The following is a 26802-nucleotide window of genomic DNA, read 5'->3' as shown; positions in this document are numbered from 1 at the left end:
CCCAAACCATGATGCCACCACCATGTTTGACAGTGGGGATGGTGTGTTCAGGGTGATGAGCTGTGTTGCTTTTACGCCAAACATATCGTTTTGCATTGTGGCCAAAAAGTTCAATTTTGGTTTCATCTGACCAGAGCACCTTCTTCCACATGTTTGGTGTGTCTCCCAGGTGGCTTGTGGCAAACTTTAAACAAGACTTTTTATGGATATCTTTGAGAAATGGCTTTCTTCTTGCCACTCTTCCATAAAGGCCAGATTTGTGCAGTGTACGACTGATTGTTGTCCTATGGACAGACTCTCCCACCTCTGCTGTAGATCTCTGCAGTTCATCCAGAGTGATCATGGGCCTCTTGGCTGCATCTCTGATCAGTTTTCTCCTTGTTTGAGAAGAAAGTTTGGAAGGACGGCCGGGTCTTGGTAGATTTGCAGTGGTCTGATGCTCCTTCCATTTCAATATGATGGCTTGCACAGTGCTCCTTGAGATGTTTAAAGCTTGGGAAATCTTTTTGTATCCAAATCCGGCTTTAAACTTCTCCACAACAATATCTCGGACCTGCCTGGTGTGTTCCTTGGTTTTCATAATGCTCTCTGCACTTTAAACAGAACCCTGAGACTATCACAGAGCAGGTGCATTTATACGGAGACTTGATTACACACAGGTGGATTCTATTTATCATCATCGGTCATTTAGGACAACATTGGATCATTCAGAGATCCTCACTGAACTTCTGGAGTGAGTTTGCTGCACTGAAAGTAAAGGGGCCGAATAATGTTGCACGCCCCACTTTTCAGTTTTTTATTTGTTAAAAAAGTTTAAATTATCCAATAAATGTTGTTCCACTTCACGATTGTGTCCCACTTGTTGTTGATTCTTGACAAAAAAATTAAATTTCATATCTTTATGTTTGAAGCCTGAAATGTGGCGAAAGGTTGCAAGATTCAAGAGGGCCGAATACTTTTGCAAGGCACTCTATATACAGTTTAACTTCTTAGTTGTACCATATTGGCCCGAATATAAGACGGCCCTGATTATAAGACGACCCCCTTTTTCAAGACTCAAGTTTGAAAAAAAGACTTTTTGAACACCAAATTAATTTTTATACAGAAAATAATTGCAGTACATCTGAAACAAATGATTATAACAACATATTTGAGAGAAAAAGCATGTTATTTTGCCTCATTCAAATCTTATTATCTGAACATGTAAATATGTAAACTAAAGTGCAATCACATTCGTAAATGAATGGCTTCTGTTTTTTTTAATGTAAATAAACCTATCCAAACAACAAAATTGCAATAACTGCATTAACCATCAAAGTGAAGTGTAACTGTAGTCTTGAAAAAAATCTGAATAAGGAAAAACATTGCAATAAAATAATGCAAACTGGTTAACCTTGAGAGTAGCCGAGATCTCTCATGACAGAACATCGCTTCAATGATATCTGGAGCCATCTAACGTCATGAATGGGTATAACGTCTAGACTGCGAATATAAGACGACCCCCACTTTTTCAGTCTTATTTCAATGCAAAAAACACCGTCTTATATTCTGGCCAATACGGTAAATATGATCAGATGTCTTCATATTTGTAATAAGTCAAAGTAACACATGAAAAAAAATCTGCTTTTACTTTGGAAAACAACAACTCACATTTTTGGCAATTTTCGGACATCTTACAACCCAAACTAGCTTCTTAATGAGGCTGCAACACCTAATCGATTAAATTGTTTAATAAATTAGTTCCCAATGAATTTGCTCATCAATTTTTGCCGGCAGCGATGAGCATTCCTGTTTGGGTCCTTGTTTGTGTGTAAAGTGGGGCTGCGTGCGCGTGCCACTGATTAGAACAAGAGAGAGAGAGTTCACTGCTACACTCGGGTTGGGTTGCCAGTGTGCCTCTGTCAGAGGTGATTAATGAAGCCAATTCCATTGTTTGTATTCGTTGTTGATGAAACGTTACTACTGTACTTATCACCGAGCGCTAAGCTAATAAGCGATTATGCTAATCAGTGTCCTAAGCATCTGTTTGTATTGTGGAGAAGCATATTAGCGCTTGGCTGATTGTCCGATAGTAAAGTTGATAGTACATTTCTTTTTATAAAGAAACCACACACATAAACTCATTCACATAACGGCTTAATCTCAACACAATCTCCCATTCAATCTGTAAATTGTCATACAAGTGAGTGTGCTTCGAAATTCGATTTTGTCTTCATTGTTACTTACAACATGCCTAAAACAACTTCAAGTTAAACTGTGAAGGTAATTGAAAAAAGTGACATTCATCCGATTATTCTTTTAATTACTTGGTCGATTAATCGATTCCGTATTTTAGACTGTCCACTCAGTAGACACTTGAATATGATAACAGATAGTGATCTATGGTAAGTGAAAATTGTTATGTATAAACACACTAATATTATATCGGAGTGAAAGTACAACGTTTTCATAAGCCCTAGATACCCGTAAACGTCAATATGACACATTTTCCTAATTCATTCACTGCCATTGATGAAGATAGACGTCCAATCCCTTTTGAATGCTTAAAACGATTGCACGTCTATCTTCGTTAATGGTACCGAAATATTGTCGGTGCACTCGGACCTGCAGTGTAAATCCAGTCTGAATACAGTAAATAAAGCAAAATAATCAATGACACATTTTTAAAAAGAATGTAATACTTCTCAACACCTGTAAAACATTCACTCATTCGCCATACATTCATTAGGTTCAGTCCCATAAAATCCTCCCGGCGCTTACACGGAGTAGGCGTGGGGAACCACGGGTGGCACCTCATACTTGAAAACCACGCTGAAAAGTTTGCCACCAAGTCGATCGGCAAGCCAGGAGTTCTTGATGACGGCCATCTTGAGGCTCTCGCAGCTGAGCGTGGCGTAGTAGTTGGTGTGGATGGCTCGCCCCATTCCCTCGATGATCACCAGGTCCGTGTGACGCTCGCGCACGACCATAGCCAGAACTTTGTCCAAGCGGCTGGAGGCGCACGCCATGAAAGAGTAGAGCATTTTACAAAGTAAAATTACAAATTTCACAAAGTCATTTCATAATGACCTAAAATATTTGTGAAATATTTGTACTTTTTTCCAAAAAGCACCAAAGATGATAAATTAAAAACATAGAATAGTTGCTCTAATCAACATATACACTGTGAATTAATCGTGCCCCGGTTCATTAGGAGGAAAAGGGAAAACAAAAATGGCCAAAGAGGAAAGAAAAAAAATCCCAAACTATGCTCCGTAATGATTATTATTACGTAAATCATCACCATTAGGTGGACAAGGAGGGGAAAAAAAACTCCCACACTATGCTCCCAAACTCACCAATCACTTAGGTGGAAGAGGGAAAATAAGAGGGTGAATGAGGGAGGGGGAAAAAAATCTGACGTGGTTCCTGATGTGGAAAAGGGAAAATTAGGGGGCGGGGGGACCTCCCACACTATGCTCCTTAGCTTACCGATTTGTTAAGTGGAAAAGGGAAAACAAAGATCGCCAAAGGGAGAAAAAAAATCCCAAACTATGCACCTTAACATCCCAATTATTTAGGTGGACAAGCGGAAAAACACACACACACACAACATGCTTCTCAGCTCACCAATTAATTAGGTTGCAAAAGGGAAAATAAGGGGATGGAAGACGGAGGGAAAAAAATATCTTCCAAACTATGCCCAAATTCTTTATACAGTGCCCTCCATAATTATTGGCACCCCTGGTTAAGATGTGTTTTTTAGCTTCTATTCTTTTTTTTTATTCAAATAATATGGGAGCTTAATGGAAAAAAAAGAGAAAAATACAACCTTCAATACAAGTGCATTTATTCAGTGGGGAAAAAAATCCTGCGTAAAGAAATTATTATTTGACATCAAATAATGTGTGTCACAATTATTAGCGCGCCTGGTGTTAATACTTTGTGCAACCCCCTTTTGCCAACAAAACAAGGTCTGGGGACTGAGATGGCCATGGGAGGAGCTTGATTTTGTGTCTGGTGAAGCATTTCTGTGTAGATTTGGCTATATGTTTAGGGTCATTGTCTTGCTGAAAGACCCAGTGACGACCCATCTTCAGCTTTCGAGCAGAGGGCAACAGATTTTGATTTAAAATGTACTGGTATTTCAAAGCATTCATGATGCCATGCACCCTAACAAGGTTCCCAGGGCCTTTGGAAGCGAAACAGCCCCACAGCATCACTGACCCACCCCCATACTTCACAGTGGGTATGAGGTGCTGTGAGCATGCGCATCTTTCGCGGCACGCCAGACTCAGAGTGTTTGGTTCCAAAAAGCTCAATCTTGGTCTCATCTGACCAAAGCACACGGTCCCAGGCTTAAAAAAGCTCTTCAACTGCTTCAACTGGGACCGTGTGCTTTGGTCAGATGAGACAAAGATTGAGCTTTTTGGCAACAAAGTGGGTATGAGGTGCTTTTCAGCACGCGCATCTTTCAAGGCACGCCAGACCCACTTAGAGTGTTTGGTTCCAAAAAGCTCAATCTTGGTCTCATCTGACCAAAGCACAAAGTCCCAGTTGAAGCCTGGGCTTCAACTGCCACGAAAGATGTGCATGCTGAAAAGCACCTCATACCCACTGTTAAGTATGGGGGTGGGTCAGTGATGCTGTGGGGCTGTTTCACTTCCAAAGGCCCTGGGAACCTTGTTAGGGTGCATGGCATCATGAATGCTTTGAAACACCAGGACAATTTAAATCAAAATCTGTTGCCCTCTGCCCGAAAGCTGAAGATGGGTCATCACTGGGTCTTTCAGCAAGACAATGACCTTAAACATATGGCCAAATCTACACAGAAATGGTTCACCAGACACAAAATCAAGCTCCTCCCATGGCCATCTCAGTCCCCAGACCTTGTTTTGTTGGCAAAAGGGGGTTGCACAAAGTATTAACACCAGGCGCGCTAATAATTGTGACACACATTATTTGATGTCAAATAATAATTTCTTTACGCAGGATTTTTTTCCCCACTGAATAAATGCACTTGTATTGAAGGTTGGATTTTTCTCTTTTTTTCCCATTAAGCTCCCATATTATTTGAATAAAAAAAAAGAATAGAAGCTAAAAAACACATCTTAACCAGGGGTGCCAATAATTATGGAGGGCACTGTATGACTTGACCAAGTACCTTAGGTGGAAAAGGGAAAATGAGGGGGGGGGGGGGGCTCCCACACTATGCTTCTTAGCTCAACGATTTGTTAGGTGGAAAAGGGAAAACAAATATCGCCAAAGAGAGAAAAAAAAACTCAAACAAACAAAAATATGCACCTTAACATCCCAATTCTTTAGGTGGATAAGCGGAAAAACACACACACACAACATGCTTTTCAGCTCACCAATTACTCAGGTGGGAAAGGGGAAAAAAAAGAGGGTGGAGGAAGGAGAAAAAAATACAATGCCCCAATTCTTTACATGACCCGACATGGTTCCTTATGTGGTAAAGGGAGAGTATGGTGAGACCTCCCCACTATGTTCCTTAGCTCACCGATTCGCCAAATGGAAAAGGGAAAACAAAGATGACCAAGGGGAGAAAAAAACTCCCAAACTATGCACCTTAACATCCCAAATTGTTAGGTGGACAAGGGGAAAACACACACACGCACATACACACAACATGCTTCTCATGTCACTAATTACTTAGGTGGAAAGGGGAAAATGAGGGGTGGACGAGGGAGAAGAAAAATATCTCCCAAACTATGCCCCAATTCTTTGCATTACCTGACCCAGTTCCGTAGGTGGAAAAGGGAAAATGAGGGTGAATGACTTCCACACTCCCACCTCTGTTCACCAATTTCTTAGATAGAAAGGGGAAAACAAAGAGGGCCAAGGAGAGAAAAACAAACTCCCAAACTTGCACCTTAGCATCCCAATTCTTTAGGTGGAAAAAGGAAAAAACACAACAACATGCTTCTCAGCTTCCTGATTCCAAAGGGTTGGAAAAGGGACAATAAGAGGCTAAACGAGGGGGAAAAAATGTCCCAAACTATGCTCTAAGCGGCCAGATTCCTCAAGTGAAGAAGAGAAAAAAATGGGAGGAAATAATTTTAACAACCACACTTTTCTCTCAGCACGCCGATTCCTTAGGTTGAAATGGGAAAACGAGGGTGGATTGGGGGACTCCCACGCTTATTGAAAAGTCAAATTCTGTCATTATCATCAACCCGACCTACCTCAGATCCAAGCAGGGAGAACTGGAACCGCTCTGAATCAAGGTCAGCCTGTCGTCCTTGAGCCCCGCCCTGCATAACATCACAAGCTGACAATCGAAAATCAAGCCACCTAATGTGGCTAATCTTTGTCCGTTCGGTGCTCACTGAATGACCGGATCCATAGCGGCGATCCTCTCCGTTAGAATCTGCAGCTCGCCGTTTGTGACGTCGTTTAGAGCCGGACCAGAGTTGCTGGCCAGCACCACCTGAGCCCAGGAAAAGATGAGAGTTATTTCATTATAGTGAGAAAAGTGCAGTCTCGGGTTGTTGTCTTCTATTTAAATGAGTGACGGCCATCAACTTTTGTCCGCGAGACGTACGGGAGGACCGACTCGTCTTGATCTTACCTCCGTTCCCCTCGACAGAAGCTCCCTGACTAAAGGCATCACCCCTAGAATGATGTCTACGCCGCTATTATCTACGAAAAACAAGGCACACTTGTGAGGACGCCCCTGTAAGACACAATTTGGACGGATTGCATTCAAGCACACAAAGCAGAAAAACAGTGAAGAAGGATTAAAACAAACAATTGACCTTCAGTCTTTGGAGCCACTGGTCGTAGGAATCCACCAGCCACGGCCGCTCTGATGGAAGAAAGGGGGAAAAGAAATCTAAAGTTTGATGCTGCGTTTGAGCTTTTGACGTTTTTTTATCAAGCAAATTATTACCTTCTAGCTGCATTTTTGCTTCCTGAAAGCCAAACTCTGGGTCTGATTCCAGGACACTGCAAGACAGGAAGCATAGGAGAAGTCAAATAACATTAAAACTTAATTTACCGTTTAGAGAATTTAATCGAAATTTGTCACTCAGGCTAGGTTCATACTGCAGGTCTTAATGCACAATCTGATTTTTTGTCATATCTGGTTTTTTTGGTGTGCCCGTTCAGACTGTCTTTGTCCTTTGAGCTCGTTCAAGTATTGCGCATGCACACTAATTCGCAGTCCAACACGCGCTAGGCAAACGGACACGCATGCTCAGAAGCATCAAAACAAATAACTACGCACTGTGCATGCATGATGCACAAATATAAGCCTTTTGTGTGTGCGTGTTTCCCCCGACTCGGTCATGTAAGCAATACTGAAACATTGCTCATTTGACCTAGAGTAAAAAACCGAGCATTATCAGGTTTATCCTTTTCTTAATGTAATGTTTTATGACTGTTGTCAAGCCAGCCTCCTGCAGAGTAAAAGCTAGGCGCCAACGCTAATGAACATCTACATCGCTGCCATCTTGCGTGCCTCTCTAGCTTTTTGCTGATGTAATTGCTGCATGAATTCCGATTTGGGATACTTCACAGTTCAGACCGCCGCTACATTCTGTAAAAATGTGTCCCAGATGGGATTTAAACCACATACGAAAGTGACCCAGATCGGATTTGAAATGGTCCACTTCTATGCGACTTGTCCCGTTCAGACCGTCAAGTTAATGCCTCACTGAAGTCGGAAAAACATGAAAAAATCGGATTTGTGCATTAAGACCTGCAGTATGAACCTAGCCTTATAGACGTTCAATCCATCTGAACTTGGAGCCCTTCCAGTTCAAATGGATTGTACGTCTATCGCCGTCAATGCCAGCCAATGAGTCAATTTGTCGTTAAACCGTTATCATAATTCAAAGTGATATAATAATATATGTCTTGTTTTTTTTTTTAAATTAAGGTTTAATGAAGGCCAGTGTTTTTTTCGACAACGATGACGATAATTTGTTTCATGACGATGACACGCTGAAAACGTATCTTGGGAGACTATAACATAACGACATGGATGCCAGTTGTCATCTAACAACACGAGAAGGAGATTAAAATTCGCCATAGTTTCTATCATAAATTCACAATGTGCGATATTCTCTTATTTTATGTGTAGTTAGCACACATTTTGAATTGTTTGGTCGTGTCACTCATGTTGCGTGCTGCGCCTTCCCCCGGCCCCACACAAATTCCAGGCTCCTTTTGTGAAACATATGTGTCAAGTGCTGCTTGGTAAGTTTTGCTTTCTTATCTTGGCTAGATACAGTGCCTTGCAAAAGTATTCGGCCCCCTTGAATCTTGCAACCTTTCGCCACATTTCAGGCTTCAAACATAAAGATATGAAATTTAGTTTTTTTGTCAAGAATCAACAACAAGTGGGACCCAATCGTGAAGTGGAACAACATTTATTGGATAATTTAAACTTTTTTAACAAATAAAAAACTGAAAAGTGGGGCGTGCAATATTATTCGGCCCCTTTACTTTCAGTGCAGCAAACTCACTCCAGAAGTTCAGTGAGGATCTCTGAATGATCCAATGTTGTCCTAAATGACCGATGATGATAAATAGAATCCACCTGTGTGTAATCAAGTCTCCGTATAAATGCACCTGCTCTGTGATAGTCTCAGGGTTCTGTTTAAAGTGCAGAGCTCATTATGAAAACCAAGGAACACACCAGGCAGGTCCAAGATACTGTTGTGGAGAAGTTTAAAGCCGGATTTGGATACAAAAAGATTTCCCAAGCTTTAAACATCTCAAGGAGCACTATGCAAGCCATCATATTGAAATGGAAGGAGCATCAGACCACTGCAAATCTACCAAGACCCGGCCGTCCTTCCATACTTTCTTCTCAAACAAGGAGAAAACTGATCAGAGATGCAGCCAAGAGGCCCATGATCACTCTGGATGAACTGCAGAGATCTACAGCTGAGGTGGGAGAGTCTGTCCATAGGACAACAATCAGTCGTACACTGCCCAAATCTGGCCTTTATGGAAGAGTGGCAAGAAGAAAGCCATTTCTCAAAGATATCCATAAAAAGTCTCGTTTCAAGTTTGCCACAAGCCACCTGGGAGACACACCAAACATGTGGAAGAAGGTGCTCTGGTCAGATGAAACCAAAATTGAACTTTTTGGCAACAATGCAAAACGATATGTTTGGCGTAAAAGCAACACAGCTCATCACCCTGAACACACCATCCCCACTGTCAAACATGGTGGTGGCAGCATCATGGTTTGGGCCTGCTTTTCTTCAGCAGGGACAGGGAAGATGGTTAAAATTGACGGGAAGATGGATGCAGCCAAATACAGGAACATTCTGGAAGAAAACCTGTTGGTATCTGCACAAGACCTGAGACTGGGACGGAGATTTATCTTCCAACAGGACAATGATCCCAAAACATAGAGCCAAATCTACAATGGAATGGTTCAAAAATAAACGTATCCAGGTGTTAGAATGGCCAAGTCAAACTCCAGACCTGAATCCAATCGAGAATCTGTGGAAAGAGCTGAAGACTGCTGTTCACAAACACTCTCCATCCAACCTCACTGAGCTCGAGCTGTTTTGCAAGGAAGAATGGGCAAGAATGTCAGATGTGCAAAACTGATAGAAACATACCCTAAGCGACTTCCAGCTGTAATTGGAGCAAAAGGTGGCGCTACAAAGTATTAACGCAAGGGGGCCGAATAACATTGCACGCCCCACTTTTCAGTTTTTTATTTGTTAAAAAAGTTTAAATTATCCAATAAATTTTGTTCCACTTCACAATTGTGTCCCACTTGTTGTTGATTCTTGACAAAAAAATAAAATTTTATATCTTTATGTTTGAAGCCTGAAATGTGGCGAAAGGTTGCAAGGTTCAAGGGGGCCGAATACGTTTGCAAGGCAGTGTATGCCATGTTGCTTTAGCCTTTAAAGGTCTGTGCTGAGTGATCATCACACACTGAACTAACTTGTAGCGTTAGCATTAGCGTTCATGTTAGCATTAGCATTTAGCACAGTGACTGTCTTCTTAAACTCTTGGAAAACGTTTTACAAACAGTTTGTGGCGTCCAGGTGAGTTAAAATAATTTGCAAATAATGTGCGGTTTTCCTGTTCAGTGTGTATTATCATGAAAATGGTGATCTGGTCCTTGTAGAATCTACAGTTAGGTGCTCGTCTGTCATGTTCATTCGAAATTGTTGGAATCCTTTTATTTATTTATGTTTTCATTGACTAAAACTTTTGAAGTTTATTGACGAAAACATTTTGACAATTGTCGACTAAAACTAGACGAAGACGAACACATTTTGAAATGACTAAAATATGACTACGACTAATAAGTAATTTCGTCCAAAAGGCTAAAACGAAAACTAAAATGGCTGCCAAATGTTTATGTTTTCAAACGTAAAAGTAAATACTGCCGTATTTAAACAATTAAAAACCTAGAATAAATTCAAATAAAATTGCTGGAGGAAAAAAAACAAATAGGGTGAACACCACTTAATAGATTAAGATACAGTCTAGTTCAACAACTGTATGTCGTCGTTGATAATCAAAATGAAACACGTGATCATATTAATTAATATTATCCGTTTCAATTACGAAATAACAGTAAAAGATGGGCAATAAAATGCATGCAATTTCACAAATAAGTCGTTTCAGTACAGTTATTTTAATTTCATAAATATTTAAATTATTATAAAATATTCCAATAGTTAAATCAACAAAAATAAAGAGTTGAAAAAACCACCTGTGTAAAAGGTAAAATTTTGAAACCACTCACTCCGACACCGCCTTAGCTCCCCAATCGAAGACATTCCCTGCCAGGACGCCCCGGACCAACGCAAATTGTTTTTCCTCCCAGTCGAGCGCCTCCAAGCACATCACCACCTTCTGGTAGTACTTGAGCGCCCCGTCGTTCTCCCTCTGTTTGATCTGAAAGCACCCGCGAGGAGCAAATGTGTACATGAAAAATGGACGAGCAAATGTTTGCGGCTGTCGGATTGAAGTCAAACCTTGGAATACGGGTCGGGGAAGTTGAACTCGTTTAAACAGTGCTCTCTTGTGTCTAGAAGACTTCTGACTGTGAGAGATCCGTAAGCGCTAGGAGATAAGACATGGTGCTACGTTAGCATTACCCGACAGTGAAACGTAGCGGTAATGTAGTGTCTTACAAAGGTTGATGTCGCAACGTCTGAAGCTTGTGTCTGTATTTGTGACGAAATTTCTCGGCCCGCTCCACCGATTCGGCAATGTCGGGCTGACTGGCTACTGCCCGCTTCACCACCTGCGATCGTAACAAAAAAAAAAATCAGCCAACCATAGCCCAGTATTTTTGTTATTTCAAAGGCCAAGGACAAAATAAAAACTGCGAAGTGATCATGGGCAAACTGCACGTACACACTGGTTCTAATTAGATAGCTTGACCTTGTTGGTTTATAATAATAGAGCTTGATTAATTAGGAGAAATTAGAGGCTAAAACCCTGCAGAGGACTGTGACATACAACATCATGCACGTGATGACACCCGCTGTGCATCTAGAGTTCATCTGGGTCTTTTATTGACAGGCAAAGCTAGCCACGCGTAGTGCTATGTATTTGTTTTGAGCACAATAAACCTTTTAATATACACTAACATTCTGAGAAATATTTTAATCATGCTTATAAAACACAATTATTACCTGCTGTGAAACTATATGCTTGCATGTGAGACTACATTCATGTTTGCGCGTGCGTCACATATTCCTTTGAACTTCCACAATGACGCCTGTCTACTGCCTTACCAAGATATGACTCCCTCTTGTACCAGCCAGAGCTAGTTTCCAAGGTCATAACTCAGGATATTTTTCTGTGGAAAATCCCCAGATTGGGCTGTAATAAGTTTCACTTCTGTTTCATAGTAAGCATCCAGTTTTGAGAAACAACACCAAATAAGGAGAAGCAGTTAGAGCTGACTCACTTCCCAAATTGTTGCTATTCTGAACTAACCAATTATCGCGCACCACGCACCCACTGTTATGACATGTTTTGACTATTGCTACTAAATATAAAAAGTAGGGCTGTCAAACGATTAAAATTTTTAATCGAGTTAATTACAGCTTAAAAATTAATTAATCTCAGTTCAAACCATCTATAAAATATGCCATATTTTTCTGTAAATTATTGTTGGAATGGAAAGATAAGACACAAGATGGATATATACATTCAAAATACAGTACATAAGGACTATTTGTTTATTATAACAATAAATCAACAAGATGGCATTAACATTATTAACATTCTGTTAAAGCGATCCATGGATAGAAAGACTTGTAGTTCTTGAAAGAAAAATGTTAGTACAAGTTACAGAAATTTTATAATAAAACCCCTCTTAATGTTTTCGTTTTAATAAAATTTGTAAAATTTTCAATCAAAAAATAAACTAGTAGCCCGCCATTATTGATGTCAATAATTACTGACACAATGCTCACGGGTGCTGAAGCCTATAAAATCAGTCGCACCCAAGCGCCAGCAGAGGGCGGCAAAACTCCATAAAACAGAGTTAACAAGCAGTTCACTGTACTGTCATTTAAATCTGTCTGAGCGGGGGAGTGCGTTAATTGCGTCAAATATTTTAACGTGATTAATTTTAAAAATTAATTAACGCCCGTTAACGCGATAATTTTGATAGCCCTAATAAAAAGGCAACACGGGAACTCGGCAATTGGGAGATGCCTCGCAACGATACACAGTTGTGTGGAGCCTCGCAGCTGCCGACCCGTTAAACGTTAAACTTTGAAGCTAACTCGAGTGATTCCTGACTGCAAATGGTTTAATCCCCGATGAGGTGGGAGGTTTCTGTCGTTGTGACTGTTGAATAGAATACTCGTTTTATTTCCTGACACATTTTTAAGTTTGGCGTCACCCAGAAAAGTTTGTGTTTTCCATGAAAGGACAGATTTCTTTTTGGAACAGAATAGGCATGTGCCGGTTTAAGATTTTGACGTTACGATAACCATGAGGGAAAAATACCACAGTTTCACGGTGTCACGTGATTGCAATTGTAGCTCCAAAATGTGTTATTTTGAGATTTATGGGTTAAACAAAAACTTTTTTCTGGGATTTTTTTTTAATTTTTCAGAACATATTTGCAATTCGGAACATGAATATAATGTTAAAAAAATAAGCAAAAAAAAAACAAATATTTAAAATAGAATTAAAATCAATAGAACTACCCACAGCCACAGCTCAGGTTGCTCAAGATTAGAGCAAGAACAAAAATAATTGCTATAAAAAAGTAAAAACACTTCTAAACAAAATTAAACTATATCTACTGTACGACTTTTTTTTGAGGAGGCAAAAAGCTCAAGTGAAGTTTCGCCATTTTCAGCCACTTTGTCAACTCTAGTCTACATGTCCTGCCTTTGTGTTAAAAAGACAAAGAATTCATAAGTTATTAAATTAAAAATGTATAAGTTAGTTAAAATGTAAATTGTTGTGTAAATGTTTCATCTAAAAAACATTGGGAGTGAGACCTCTCCTTTAACAGCGAACGTGCATTCGTGCTTAGAGCAAGATCATCTGTCGTAATTAGCGATCTTTGTTGTTATCCCTTTTCCTTCATTCAAGCTTGTTTCTCAGTGGCCGTGAGATTTATAACCTCAACGAAGTTGCTCTAGCAGCTAACACTAGGCTAACATTCATCTTTGTAAGTTTTTAGTTAGTTTGTATGTTGAATTTGAAAGGAAAATATGTGTTTTGTTTTTGGCGAACTTTTTCATGGTGTTCATGGATATGACTTCCTCAGATTCTGCTGTGTTTGTGCTAAGAAGCTACTCATACGTGTAAAAATACGATTGGACAACGTTTTAAATGAATTCGTTTTGTTTATTTCAGTTACCATGATTTGAGTCGTTACATAAATTCAAGAAAAGTATGCCTTGTTTTTGGAGTGTTTCTTTTTTGGTTCACTGGCTGTATAGCAGAATAGCGTCACTGAAGGAGGGGTGAGCGCTGCCGCTCCAAGACACTTCTGGCTGCATTTTTGGGAAATGTATAATAGCGAATATCGTACTACGGTATGACGAAAAATTTTAGTGGTTTTGAAACCGTGACGTTTTCATATCACGGTAAACCTTGAAACCGGTAACCGGCACATGCCTAGAACAGAAAATATAGTCAAGACAGTGAGAAGGTTACAAGTAATGATTTCCATCATGACGGCGGAGAACTTTAACCCATGCATAATTTACAAATGTGATGACTTACGCCATCCAGAGCCTCCTCGAAACAGTCCAGCCAATATTCCCGGGCCGGAGCGTCCTCGGTGAGGTCCACCGTGTCGGGGATGTACGAAGAAGGGTCCTGGAGCAGATGAAGATTGACTAGCTGCCGCTCCAGGCGATCCATTTCTAGCATGTCGAACTGAAGTTAAACAAGAGTCGAACATTAGAGCACAAGCAAATAAGTCTACAGTCGGCTTAGTTAACTACTTACGGGAAACTGAAGGTGTGGAGGGTGAAGAGGGCATGAAAAGACGAGGATGAGGACAGATGTGATTTCATGATAAAGTCAATCAAAGAGTAAACTCAATGGAAAAGCAAAGGGAGCTGACGATGGTTATTTCATATGTCGGCGGGCTCACCGTTCCGCTTCGTGCGCGTTGCATGGGGTTCATTTCTGGAGAGATGCTCATCAAGCCTGAGCTTCCTGCGTAATTCTCACCCCAGCTGTACTGGTTTGGATCTGGATTTTTTTTAAAATGCAGTATTTTATGATACATATAAGCACAAACATGCAATGTATCATCATTATTATTAAAGGTACTTTACAGAATTTTTTGTGTTCATTTAAAATGCTCTACTTTTCTACTATTTAATGCTCCACCAATGCCCTGATGAGTACACAGAGCCCGGTCATTTTAACTGAGAATACCCCAAAAAGCCATTTTTCTTCCCTTCAATAGAGATCGTTCGAGTCAAATACTCTGGAGTGAATACGTGACTGCGCATGTCCACAGCGGCAGCAGCACAGTTTCACCGCCTAGTTCCTCTCGGGAAAAAAACACTTTTCTAACCCACTTAAGACTTGCTACAAACAGTAAACGATCATGTTTGCTATTTTTAGGTTTCTGGTGCTGATTTAATGGGTCAAACACTCGTTGTTTTACATTCGTGCTCTTACAAGCATGTGCGCCACTGACGAGGTGCAGTTATGCTTTAGGCAGTCGCAAGTAAAAAAGTGACAAACTCCATATACAGTGATCCCACGCTACTTTGCACTTCAAACGCGATGCCCTCAGTCAGCCCTGAGTCATTGCAAATATATATATACATTTTTTTAAATTTAAAAAGTAAATACTGATGAGCTGTCCCGATCTGATCATGTAGTGTCATTCTCCCTACTGCTGGTTTTCTTTGTCAGCCAGTGCACTGGAGTTGCTTATTAAAGTTAATGATGATTGACAGACGTTAAGGTTTGATCTTGCCAGAGATGATAGGAAGCTAAAACTTCAAAGCGCCGCATGCGTCAATCATCGTTTAACTTGTTAAACAGTTGCTGTGGCATTTCATTTTATGTAAGTGAGCAGCTTGAGCGAATTTGAGGGGACTCACTCAATGAAGCATTAATAAAGACAAGCGTTTTTGTACTGTATTCTTGTTTAAAAAATAATTTAGTGGGACAGTAACATGTTTAAAACTTATCATAAATATTACATTTGAAGTGCTTGAAACCCATTTATTAAAATATACATTATATATATGCCGGAAAACACAGACAAGACTGAAAAAGCAGTTTCTGCTCTTGCACTGCTCTTTAAAAGAAACTGCTGTATTTTAAGCTAAAACAACTGTTGTGTTTGATAGAACAATATGTCTATATGCAGTCATAGAAGATTCATGGCACATTAAGCCCCGAACTTAATTTGTCCGTTTTACCCTGAAAACCCGTTTACAGACGTTGTGCAGCCGCTTTTGTTTCAACCCAGCCATAAAATAAAGGTAATTGATTATATTTATTATTCAAAATGTCTGTCGTTTTTAGCTTAGAATCATTCATTGATGTCTCATATTTCGTTTAAAAAAAAAAAAAAAGACTTTAAAAAATTATTCACTCATATATTTCAAATTTTTAAACAAAATATGTCACAATGAAAAAAATTGCGTCTGTAAAAAAGTCACGGATATCTACCTCATAACTATCGCTTAATTGTATTTTTTTTGTTACTGTCGCATTTTCTCCGATATGTTAGATCATAAATGATTGATCCAAACAAAAAAAAAAATTAAAAAGCGCTTAAAAGGGTAAATATATGACAAAGAAAATCTCGACCACTCCTTGATGTCTGCGATTTCTGCATCGCGACCCTTGTTATATTACCATGTTTCACCCATAAAATCCCCCAAAAATCCAGTTGTGGCCATTCACAGCTGTGTCTTGACACTCAGTGATACATGCTACATGAAGTTTTTGGATTGAAACAAAGTAGGTACGCGATAATACCTCGTTAAAGTCATGGCATCTGTAATTCTGTTCTCGCGTGCTCTCACCTCCAGATAGGGTTTTGCTGTTTAAAAATTTTTTTTTTTTTTAAATGCCCTCCTGCTCAAAATTTTTCTTCCCCCAGAAAATTGAGATTTCAAGCTTTCCAATGATGTATCACACATGCATATCGGACAATTTTGAAAGTTGGCTAAATTGGGGGTCTCAGAGCGGAACTTCAAGTCACCTGAGTGTTTTCCGCCATATACATAAAAGTTACTTTTTAAATTATACTATAGGGAAAAAAAAGTGGAAAAAATATGTCTTATATGTATGTTTTTTCAATGCTAAATCTGAATAAATATATTAAACAGTTTCACTTTCATGAATTTTTCACCAGTCAAAACTGTCACCACTTCCAGGAGAGCGAGTCTCGTGAACCCTGTCTCGGCCACTGATACGCACACACCCTCCTAGTTGAGGTTTCCACTTCAAGGAAATATACGCAGCGCCACACCAAATGTTTCTATTTGTTATTTTCCAAGTGGTGAGTGTGCAACGATTGTAACATCCGAAGTAACAATGTCAGGCTTTCAATGTTGTTTTCTAAAGATTTATTTACTCCTCTTAAAAGCTCAGTGTGCCCTCGGTCCCTTAGCTCCCGCGTGATGCACTAAAATTCGTTCTTGGAAAAAACACAGTGCTCACAAAACGGAGTTCCCGACCCCTGGTCTAGAAGGTGTAGTAATTTCGATTTCGTTTCTGGTTCAGAGGTAAATCGTGCAGACGATGACGTAACACATGAGGCTGCTCCTTTCTACGCATGTAGTTTGCGCGAATGCAGCTGTACCTTGCAGAAGCGGGGGGGACTTAAACACACTTTAAATGTAGTGCAGACAGGTATAAAAATAGTCGGCAAAATACCCTGGAGAAAATTATCTGTTCTAATGTAGACATAGCCTAAGAATGGTTCTTACTGTCTTCCTCCGCGCCTTTGAGAAAAGCTCCAATGGCCCCCAGATAGCCTTCGTGCCTCAGAAACAAGGCCTGCACTTCCCCCTGCAAAAACACATACCGTTACGTACATTGACGTTATAACTTACAATTGAAATGAATCCAAATATCTTGCCTTGGTGAAGAAGTTGATGCTGTAGGTAATGGTATGCATTGTGACAGGATGCCCCCTGATAAAGAAGCCCCCGAAGTAGACCCGCGACAGCTTGTGGAGTTTGGCGTACAGGCAGGCCAGCTGCCCGATGTCGTTGCTGATCATGTGCAGCAAACTCTTGGCCATGTCCTCTTTGGAGAACTCTGAAATGCAACACGCGCGACAGGTCAGCTAAGGAAACAAGAAGGCGATCTGTCCATCGTCACCTTTGTCGGCAGTGGCGGACTTCCCGAAGCTGCTGGCGATCAGGTCGCCCGTGAGGCCGAGAGAACCGTAGGATCCGCCGTAAATGTCCTTGACCAGCATGTCCACGCTGGTGTGCTGGCCCTTGGATGCCAGTTGGAGAAGCTCGTCAAACCTCTGCGGGGTGAGAGGAGATGAAAAACAGTACGAAATTTAGAGTTGGAACCAAACGTTGCGTAAGGAGATGCGTTCTGAGGTGGAAAAGGGAAAATGAGGGTGGATGAGGGGGAAAAACAAAGTGCCACACTAAGATCCTTAGTGGCCCAATTCTTTAGGTGGAACAGTTCAAACAAAAAGGTGGAAAAGGGAAAAAAAACACGCTCATTCTTTAGGACGAACAGGGAAAATAAGACGGATGGGGAAAATAAACCCCCACACTTTGGTTTTTAGCACCCATCGATTCTTTAGGTGTAAAAGGTCAAATTTGAGGATGGATGAGGGAAAAAAATAGCTGAAGTCCCACAATGGTCTTCAGCGCCCTGATTGTTGGGTGGAAAAGAGAAAACATAAGAGAAGACATAGGGGAACAGAAAAACAAACTTCCACACTATGATCATCAGTGCCCTTATTGTTGGGTGGAAAAGGTAAAACATGAGGGTAGTGCTGCAACGATTAATCGAGTAACTCGACTTAAATCGATTCGAAAGAAGTTTTCAATCAAATTTTGCTGCTTCAAATACTCGTTTAATTAGAGTGGCTTGTAATGGTCTGTTTTGGAAGTGTTTGCATTTAGTTTTATTAATTTGGGTGGCTACACTGCCCTCTAGTAGCAACAGTGAATATGACATAACTCATTTAACATGGCTGAATCCAGCTGCTCCCTGTTAAGACCAACATAAGTTAAGTTTTTGTTTGCGCTAATATCTTTTTTATGCATTTGTAATTTTAGTCTGTAGGTATATTTCACCGTTTTTAGTGGGAATAGGTGTTTGAACGGTATGTTAAGAGCATAATAAAAGAAAATTTAAAAAAACATAGCATTTAAGCTAACGGACTTTTACTATGCAAGTTAGCCAATTTTTTTTGTACTTAGATCCTCATCTAGCCATTTGAGGCTGAACTCAAGTATTTTCATTTATCTTTAAATGAAAGTGCAATTCTGCATAGTTTGAAGAAACACTCAGGAATTTTGTTTTGTATTCGAATTTAATGCACTTCTTAGCAAGCCCTTGTTTTACATCTCCTTAAATCTTTTCTGCAACGCATTAAATGTTCCGAACTCGATTAGTCGAACTCTATCAACTACTAAAATAATCGCTAGCTGCAGCCCTACATGAGAGTCGACGCAAGGGTACAGACAAACAAACTCCCACACTATGCTAATAGGAGCTTTTACAGTTTGTGGAAAAGGGAAAAAAACAAACTGCCACACTATAGTCATCAACATGCTGATTCTTCAGGACGAAAAGGGAAAATAAAGCGTGGTTGAGGAAAAATAATCTCCCACACTATGGTTCTCAGCACCTCTGATTTATTTTGGTGGAAAAGGGAAAATATGAGGGTGAACGAGGCAGGAAAAAATAGTTGAAGTCCCACAATAGGGTCTTCAGCGCCTGAATGTCGGGTGGAAGAGGGTAGATGCGGAGAAACAGACAAACAAAGTCCCACACTATGATCATCTGTGCTTCAAGTCTTTACTGTGTGTGGAAAAGGGAAAAACGAGGGTAGATGTGGAGGGAAAAAGCTTAGTGCCACACTATGGTCCTCACCGCCCTTATTTTTGGATGAAAAAGGTAAAACATGAGAGTTGACGCAAGGGTACAGAGAAACAAAGTCCCACACTATGCTCATCTGTGCTTCGATTCTTTAGCCTTTGTGGAAAAGGGAAAAAAACTGCCACACTGTAGTCACCAACACCTTGATTCTTCAGGACGAAAAGAAAAAATAAAGCGTGGATTAGGGAAAATAAACTCTCACTATATGGTTCTCAGAACCCCTGATTTTTTTTGGGTGGAAAGGGGAAAATATGAGGGGGGAAAATAGCTGAAGTCTCCACACTATAGTCTTCAGCGCCCTGACTGTTGGGTGGAAAAGGGAAAACATGAAGGCAGACACAGGGGAACAGACAAACAGACTCGCACACTAGGATCATCAGTGCCTTAAATCTTGACAGTTTGTGGAAAAGGGAAAAACGAGGGTGAATGAGGGGGAAAAACACATCTCAGCACATAAATAACAGGATAAAGGAGTAATTGGACACTTTCTGGACACATTGGTGACCAAAAGGTAGAGTGTTACGTGTACAGATTAGTTTTCTTTTTCTTACCTTTGTTTTGGTGAGTAAGGCCCCAAGACCCCAGAACGTCCCGCCACCTATGGAGCTTCCTCCGATGCGCTCGAATTTGTCTTCCGATTCCACCTGTCAGCCAGATAAGATAGTGTAGAAACAGCTTGACTTAGAAATTGAATATGTTCTCAACTCAAAGCACTTTTCTATTTTGAAATGTGTTCCTACCTTGACGATGGACACCCCGGATCCGATGTTGACGAGCAGGTAGGGAAAAATATCGGGCTGGGTGGTCTGGAAGCGGAACTCTGAATCGGCGTGCTTGGCGTACACGAAGGCCTCGTGGGGGATGTTCCTCAGCACAAAGTTGCAGCCCTTGATCAGACATGTCATCTCGTCCTCCTTGTCCACTCTCGATGCACAAACAAATGCTGATTTTCATCCATTTAAAAACAAACAAACCCTTATCAATTCACTCACTTGAGTCTCAGTTTCTTCTCGAGCAGCTCTTTGAATTTATGTGCCCCGCCGCCCGTGGCCTTGATGACTTTGGTGTCGGTGTTGACCAGGTGGTCTTTGATGAAGTCCAAGCAAGTTTCGATGTAGGCATTCTCAAACTTGATGAAATGCAGGCGTGCTGTCACCTCCTCTTGAACTGAGATCTCGTAAAGTTTGTCGGCTGCTTCCTGGCAGGCAAAACGAGAAAATAATAGAAATACACGGTAAATAATTACTTTTGCTGTACATCTATATTATTATTAATCAGTACCTCTTAACCCTAAATATGCAACTTGAGATTTGCTGTCTCTTTTGACCGAGCCATGATGCACATCATACAATGCTTCTCATCAAGACATTTCTTACCCCGGTGTGTGATTTATAGTGGGCAGGGCAGCTTTAAACCACTCATCAGTGATTGGGCACACACCTGACTTTAAAATGCTTGGTAAAAATTGGTTTCAATTGTTCTTTAAGGCTCCTTAGGCAGAGGGTTCACTTACTTATTTTTCCCCCTTCTGTCATTGTTTGCATGCTATCCTCATTAAAATATGAAAACCTTTAAACCTTTTCCACCTCTTCAATCTCTGCAGCAATACTGACAGCACTCCTGTAACGAGTCACATGACATTTTGGAGGGAAAATGACAAACAGTGCTCAATTTGGACATTTAGGGATGTATGTTTTTTCAAAGGGGTGTACTCACTTTTGTTGCCAGGGGTACTTTTCATTGTGTCAAAGAGTCATTTTGTCAGTGTTGTCCCATGAAAAGATATAGTTAAATATGTGCAAAAATTTGTTTTTTTTATTATAATTACGTAAATTAAATGTTAACTGCCCGTTTTTTTTCTTTTAACCAAGAATCTAGACTGTTTTACGTTGGTATCTATAAAGAATTCAGGGATTTAAGCATTTAGTTACAAGAATATATAACGTAAAAAGCTCTTTGTGGTGTTAAGGTGGCGCCACAGTGGCTTAAAGAGCATACGACACGAGAAAAAAAGTCTTAAATGGCATAATTATGTGAATTAGAATCATATTTTGAGACGATTCGACTATATACAACAATTTAGCAAAGCGCAGATGACGAGAAATTAGTCTTTTAATCTGCCGATTAGCCACGCCTACCATTATAGGGCTTTAGCGTCCCCAACAGGTGGATGACGTCAGCCGTAGACTGGGCTCATCGGTTTTACTATTCAGCCCATTGAGGGGGAATTGTTCAGAATGAGGAAAACGCGACGAAGAGAGCCGCAAAATGTCATTGTTTCAGTCTCTCTACTCCAATATTTTTACAGGATATTCTTTTTATCCAAGTATTTTTCCCCAATAGCTATATAAATGGCTTGAGAAGGACCAGTCAGCCCGTCGAGGGGGAACTAGAGCTGAAACGAATACTCGAGCAACTCGAGTAACTCGAGTTTAAAAACTGATCCGAGTAATTTTATTCACCTCGAGTATTCGTTTATTTTGACAGCTCTAAGCATCACGTTTTGCTCGGACTACTTTTAATGCGGGACAACGCGCTGATGTCACGTGCGTAGAGGAAGAAGCAAAAAAAAAAAACTTACTGCAGCAGACAGCCGCTACAAACGACTCCGACGTTGCAAAATACTAGCCTGCACATGCTACGTTAGTTGCAGTTAGCTCTGGTGAGTCTCATAGAGATCACATGTATGTTGAACTAGATGCACAATGACAGACTAGGCCGCGTCTGGGCAGCGTTAGCAAACAGCCGCCATCTTAAAGCAGTAGAGCGCTAAGCGCTAACAAAGAGCGCTAAGCGCTAATATATAAGATTAACGTTACTGTCACTACTAGCTCAAGTAACGTTAGCCCTGCGGAGGGCTAGGTTTCTATTAATTAAGACCACTTTCGATGCGTGGCTAACGTGTCTTACATACAGGCTTTAACATAACATAGCGTTGTGGAGTGATGAGGGTGTCAAATAAAAACTCAATAATGCTAACTATCAATTTTAGCTCAGTAGTCATTGCTGGATAAAACACCAATTAGCACTAGTCCCTAATGTGCTCCAATACAGCCTGTATCATACATTTATTTTGAACAAAAATTCAAAATCCTATCAGGACTTACAGTTTAGACTAACTTAAAACTTTACTAGAACTTAAAAATGGCTGGACACAAATAAAAATTCAATTGAAAAACGTGGGGAAAAATCGTAACTTTTAAGCGAAGTGTGTTATCAAGCGTAAAGGCATTTTTAGGTGTGTGTATGTGTATATATATATATATATATATATATATATATATATATATATATATATATATATATAGTGAATTAGTCTTTTTTTTTTAATCCTAGTTACATCTGAGATGCAATTGTTGGCCGTTTTCAACAATACACATCAAAAATAAAGACATTGATTGACTGAAAATGATAAAATGTCTTGTTTTCTCATGTATATCTATAATTTCTCTTCACCTAAAAATATATTTGTTTTATCCGATTACTCGATTAATCGATAGAATTCTCAGTCGATTACTCGATTACTAAAATATTCGATAGCTGCAGCCCTAGGGGGAACTATTCACAAAGAGGAAAACGCGACGAACAGAGTGGCAAAATGTCATTGTTTCTGTCTCTTTACTTCAATATCTTTACAGGATATTCTTTTTATCCCAGTATTTTCCCCAATTGCTAAATAGATGGCATGGTCATGACAAATAACAGTCTTGTGCTAAATGGAATATGAAATAATAAAAATCCAATTATTCAAGACGACATGGCAAAATTACTCCATAATGGTCAAAACTGTCGACTTCACCTTTACTGTCGCACCTCCCGAACGATATTTTATGACACCGAAACCGGACATATGTCATTTCCCTTCCCCGGCTTCGGAGAATGTAAACAAACCAGAAGGAGTGACAGCTAGCCGACATGCTAACCCGAACAGAATGATGTTTCAAAGTCTTCGAAGCGGAAAATCACACATAACTAGCCTGGATTATTTGACATGACGACCCGGCTGTCGATTGTCTTTGCGGATCGGCAAACCGCCCGGCGGAGAGCAATTTACAGTTCGTTCCCCGGAGGAGGGTGGCTGCTAGCCTGGCTCTGCCAGACTATTCTCCCTGTATTTTTCCAACATTGAGAGAAATAGTCTGGGAACCATCCCATTAACGGCCTTTTCGAGCAGATACAAAATCAATCGACAAATCAGATTCGTTTATTTGTGTGACGTGTTCTTCACGAGCAACGTCACTCTTGCGCGTCGAAAGTCGTCTCTTCAACAACACGGATGGTGAACGGCAGAGCCGAGAATATGTTCCAATCCACGGTGAAATCAGTTTTAAATGACCAAAAACACATCGACACGAGTCATTGACAACAGTCTGTCTCGCGCTAGCCATGTCGAATAAACTCCGCTCTCTTTGTATGTTTACTTCCGTGCGTAAGTCCCTCGTCCTGCCGTCGCCATTTTACTAACGTCACGTCTGCCCGTCGCTGATTGGTCCACTCCGCTGTCTGTTTGCTGTGGCTTGCTCCGCCCTGGAAATTGTTTCCGTGGGAATGGTGGCCAGACTCAATAGCTGGAACAGCGTTGAGTCTGGTGTACCAGGCTAGGTGGCTGCAGTTGTTGTGCAGCTAACGTGCTGCTAATGTGCATGGGGAGAGCTTTTTACATGCCTATCAATGATCAAACGTAAGTAGTCCTTTATTTAAAGAAAGTTTGTAGTGTTCACTTTGTAATAGCTGTATTAATATTTAACATAATACTAAACAAGATGTTTACTCACTTCCTCATAGGTCCAATGGTCCCACAGTAGTCATCGGGCTTGTTTTGGCCAATATCCACAGTGAATGGGAACCTTTTCAAACTCCAAAAAGGTGCATACGCCTCTCCCTCATACAGAATGTTTTTTCTGCAGCCGTTTGGCTGGCGTGATATGAAAAATAAACGTATTAATCCGCAAAATCAGCTGAATCCTTCGTCCTCATACACAACAGTACGCTGTTTAGTGAAGAGGACGTCTTCTACCGTACACGTTACAGCGCCCTCCTCCTCAATGCAAGACCGAAGCCGGAAGTCACTCATTTTCATGGCGCGGGATTCAAAAAACTAAATAAATATAGCGATCGCTTCCACACACATCCAAGCGGTCCATATCATTAATGAGCATAAAATACCGGGTGTATTATGAAATAAACATGCTTTTTCGTGTCACATGCACTTTATAGACTAGCACCACATTCGACATACCAACTGCGAGTTTTGTTTGCTTTTAACCAAGAATCAAAACTGTTTCACGTCCATATCTATAAAGAATTCAGCAATTTAAGCATTTATTTACAAGAATTTTCAACGCAAAACGCTCTTTGTCTGTGCTTCCATTCGGTCAGCTTTGACTGAGATAGGGCCCCGCGCCCCGTATCCTGTCAATATATTATGAAGTCTATGATTTCATTAGCATAACAGCGTGATTACCCTTGTCATATTTTTGCCAAATTAAGATTTATGCATAATCCTGCTTTACTGCTTTCCTCCTAAAACAATCAGAACTGCTCAAAAACATTCAGCCTTAGTCATTGAAATATAAATGTGTTTGCAAAAAGATATATTTTTCCATTAAGACGTTAAAATATGAGTTAAGATACTATGTTACTGAATAACGATTTGTCACAATACAAAACATAATTTTTTGCAATCACTTCACCACACCTTGCTGAATCCACGCCAACGAGGATTTAGGCAAGAAGCCTTATTAACGTTGCCTGATGTAAATAATATTAATAATTACCTTAGCGGAGTGCTCGAAGGAGCGGACTTTGGCCACTTTGTGCTGAACTGTGGAGTAATACGCGAGTTTGGTGAGAGATCCACCTGCATGAAAAAGAGTAAATAGCGGAGATTGGCGTAATTAGCTGAGGAAAAAAATCCGTGAAGCTGCAACATAAACAAGAAGCTGCAACATAAACAAAACAATGCAAGCGTCAACAGCTAACTTCCGCGCTTGTGTCGAGATTGTTTAGACAAATTCGACGTGTTTGTAAAACAAAAGAACGCACTTGAATGACATTTGACAATATGTTTTTGCCTAAAGTAGCCTGTTGTCACACTGACTTTCACTTGTGCCCTCGGTCCATGAACGCAACATCATTTGTTATTTTGATTCTTTTTTTAGCCGAATTGCGTTGAGGTAGAGGCAAACTTGCATATTTGTGTGTACCTATGTCTATGGCGAAGCGCTTGGCGTTCTCCAAGTTCCGGAATATTTCGTCTGGAGGGAGAGTGATGCTTTTATCCATCGTATGGTGACGGCTCGCGTCGTTGCTGTCAACTTGGCTACATTCCGCCATAGTCGACCACGTCATGACGTTGCCAGAAGGAAGTGCGTCCGCTGGGCCAATCAGCGAGGACTTACGGGTTGGTGGGCGGAGTCCAGGTTGAAACTCCGTTCACACAGTTTTTACGATGGTATTATAAATACGTAAAAATGTCAACCAAAGTGTTATTAATATTAAATAATATTGGTGTCAATAAAGTTATTAGAAACTGATTAACGTTTTAAGTTAATAATTTATCAAAATACATTACTCAAGTTGAAAGCTTGTTATAAAAAGCTATGGCTAGCTAGCTAAACAAATGGCTAGCTAAACAAATGCCCATTCTTTCTATAAAGAATTAAGTAAATGTGTATATACTCAATTTGGTGCATGCTTTTGTTTTTAAAAACATATTTAATTTAAAATAAAAACGTTGTCAACAGGTTGCTAGCAAAATCTTCCATTATATAACTGTCCACGCTAGGTCACTGGCTGCCATTGACAGCGGTAGACATCGAATTCATTTTTACTGGACTGGACGTCTAGCGTCGTCAAATGTACTGAAACAAGAGCATTCACAGTTAGTCTTTTGTGTCATCTAAGTTAATTTACAGGTTACGTCCTGTTGATTTTCAGTCACTTCCTTTCATTTGGGGACATTCTTAAATCGCTTACTTTTCAGTAACCCAAAATCAATGGGAAGTGACCTGTAAATGACCCAAAATCATCAGCGGATTTTAAGGGGGATGCCAGCCCCCCTGGTGGCCGAAAAGTGTCATTGCATGTAATTGACTTTCCATATATATATATACTGTATGTATGTATATATATGTATGTATATATATATATATATATATATACAGTGGTACCTCTACATACGAATTTAATTCGTTCCAGGACCTTGTTTGTAAGTCGAAATGGTCGTATGTCGAGCAGGATTTTCCCATAGGAATACATTATAAT

The 26802-nt window shown here is 40.2% G+C and overlaps 2 protein-coding genes across 2 annotated transcripts in view; both read right to left on the bottom strand.

The window, feature by feature from the left end:
- LOC130921299 (uncharacterized) overlaps nt 1–26802 on the bottom strand; it is a 209289-nt gene that overhangs the window by 81208 nt on the left and 101279 nt on the right. The window lies entirely within an intron of this gene.
- Nucleotides 923–25885, bottom strand: pank4 (pantothenate kinase 4 (inactive)). Its single transcript, XM_057845007.1, has 19 exons — nt 25743–25885; nt 25314–25396; nt 20529–20734; nt 20277–20460; nt 20088–20180; nt 17785–17938; nt 17540–17721; nt 17388–17469; nt 14573–14673; nt 14197–14352; nt 11124–11236; nt 10965–11052; nt 10733–10884; nt 6893–6948; nt 6759–6808; nt 6572–6676; nt 6330–6430; nt 6186–6254; nt 923–2991 (listed from the first exon to the last, which is right to left on the bottom strand). The coding sequence occupies exons 1-19, from the start codon at nt 25870–25872 to the stop codon at nt 2757–2759; spliced, it is 2340 nt and encodes a 779-aa protein (XP_057700990.1). The 5' UTR covers nt 25873–25885; the 3' UTR covers nt 923–2756.

The sequence above is a fragment of the Corythoichthys intestinalis genome, chromosome 9, assembly GCF_030265065.1.
Source record: "Corythoichthys intestinalis isolate RoL2023-P3 chromosome 9, ASM3026506v1, whole genome shotgun sequence".
NCBI lineage: Eukaryota > Metazoa > Chordata > Actinopteri > Syngnathiformes > Syngnathidae > Corythoichthys > Corythoichthys intestinalis.
Note: the sequence above shows the minus strand (reverse complement) of the source record. Positions and strands in the feature narration are given on the sequence as shown.

Bases quoted from the DNA above. Each gene is read 5' to 3' on its own strand.
- pank4 (XM_057845007.1), bottom strand. From the start codon at position 25,872: ATGGCGGAATGTAGCCAAGTTGACAGCAACGACGCGAGCCGTCACCAT. The intron at 20,181-20,276 runs GTAGGAACACAT...TCTGGCTGACAG, and splicing joins CCGGGGTGTCCATCGTCAAG to GTGGAATCGGAAGACAAATT. The intron at 2,992-6,185 runs GTAGGTCGGGTT...GTGCGCCTCCAG, and splicing joins TCTCCCTGCTTGGATCTGAG to CCGCTTGGACAAAGTTCTGG.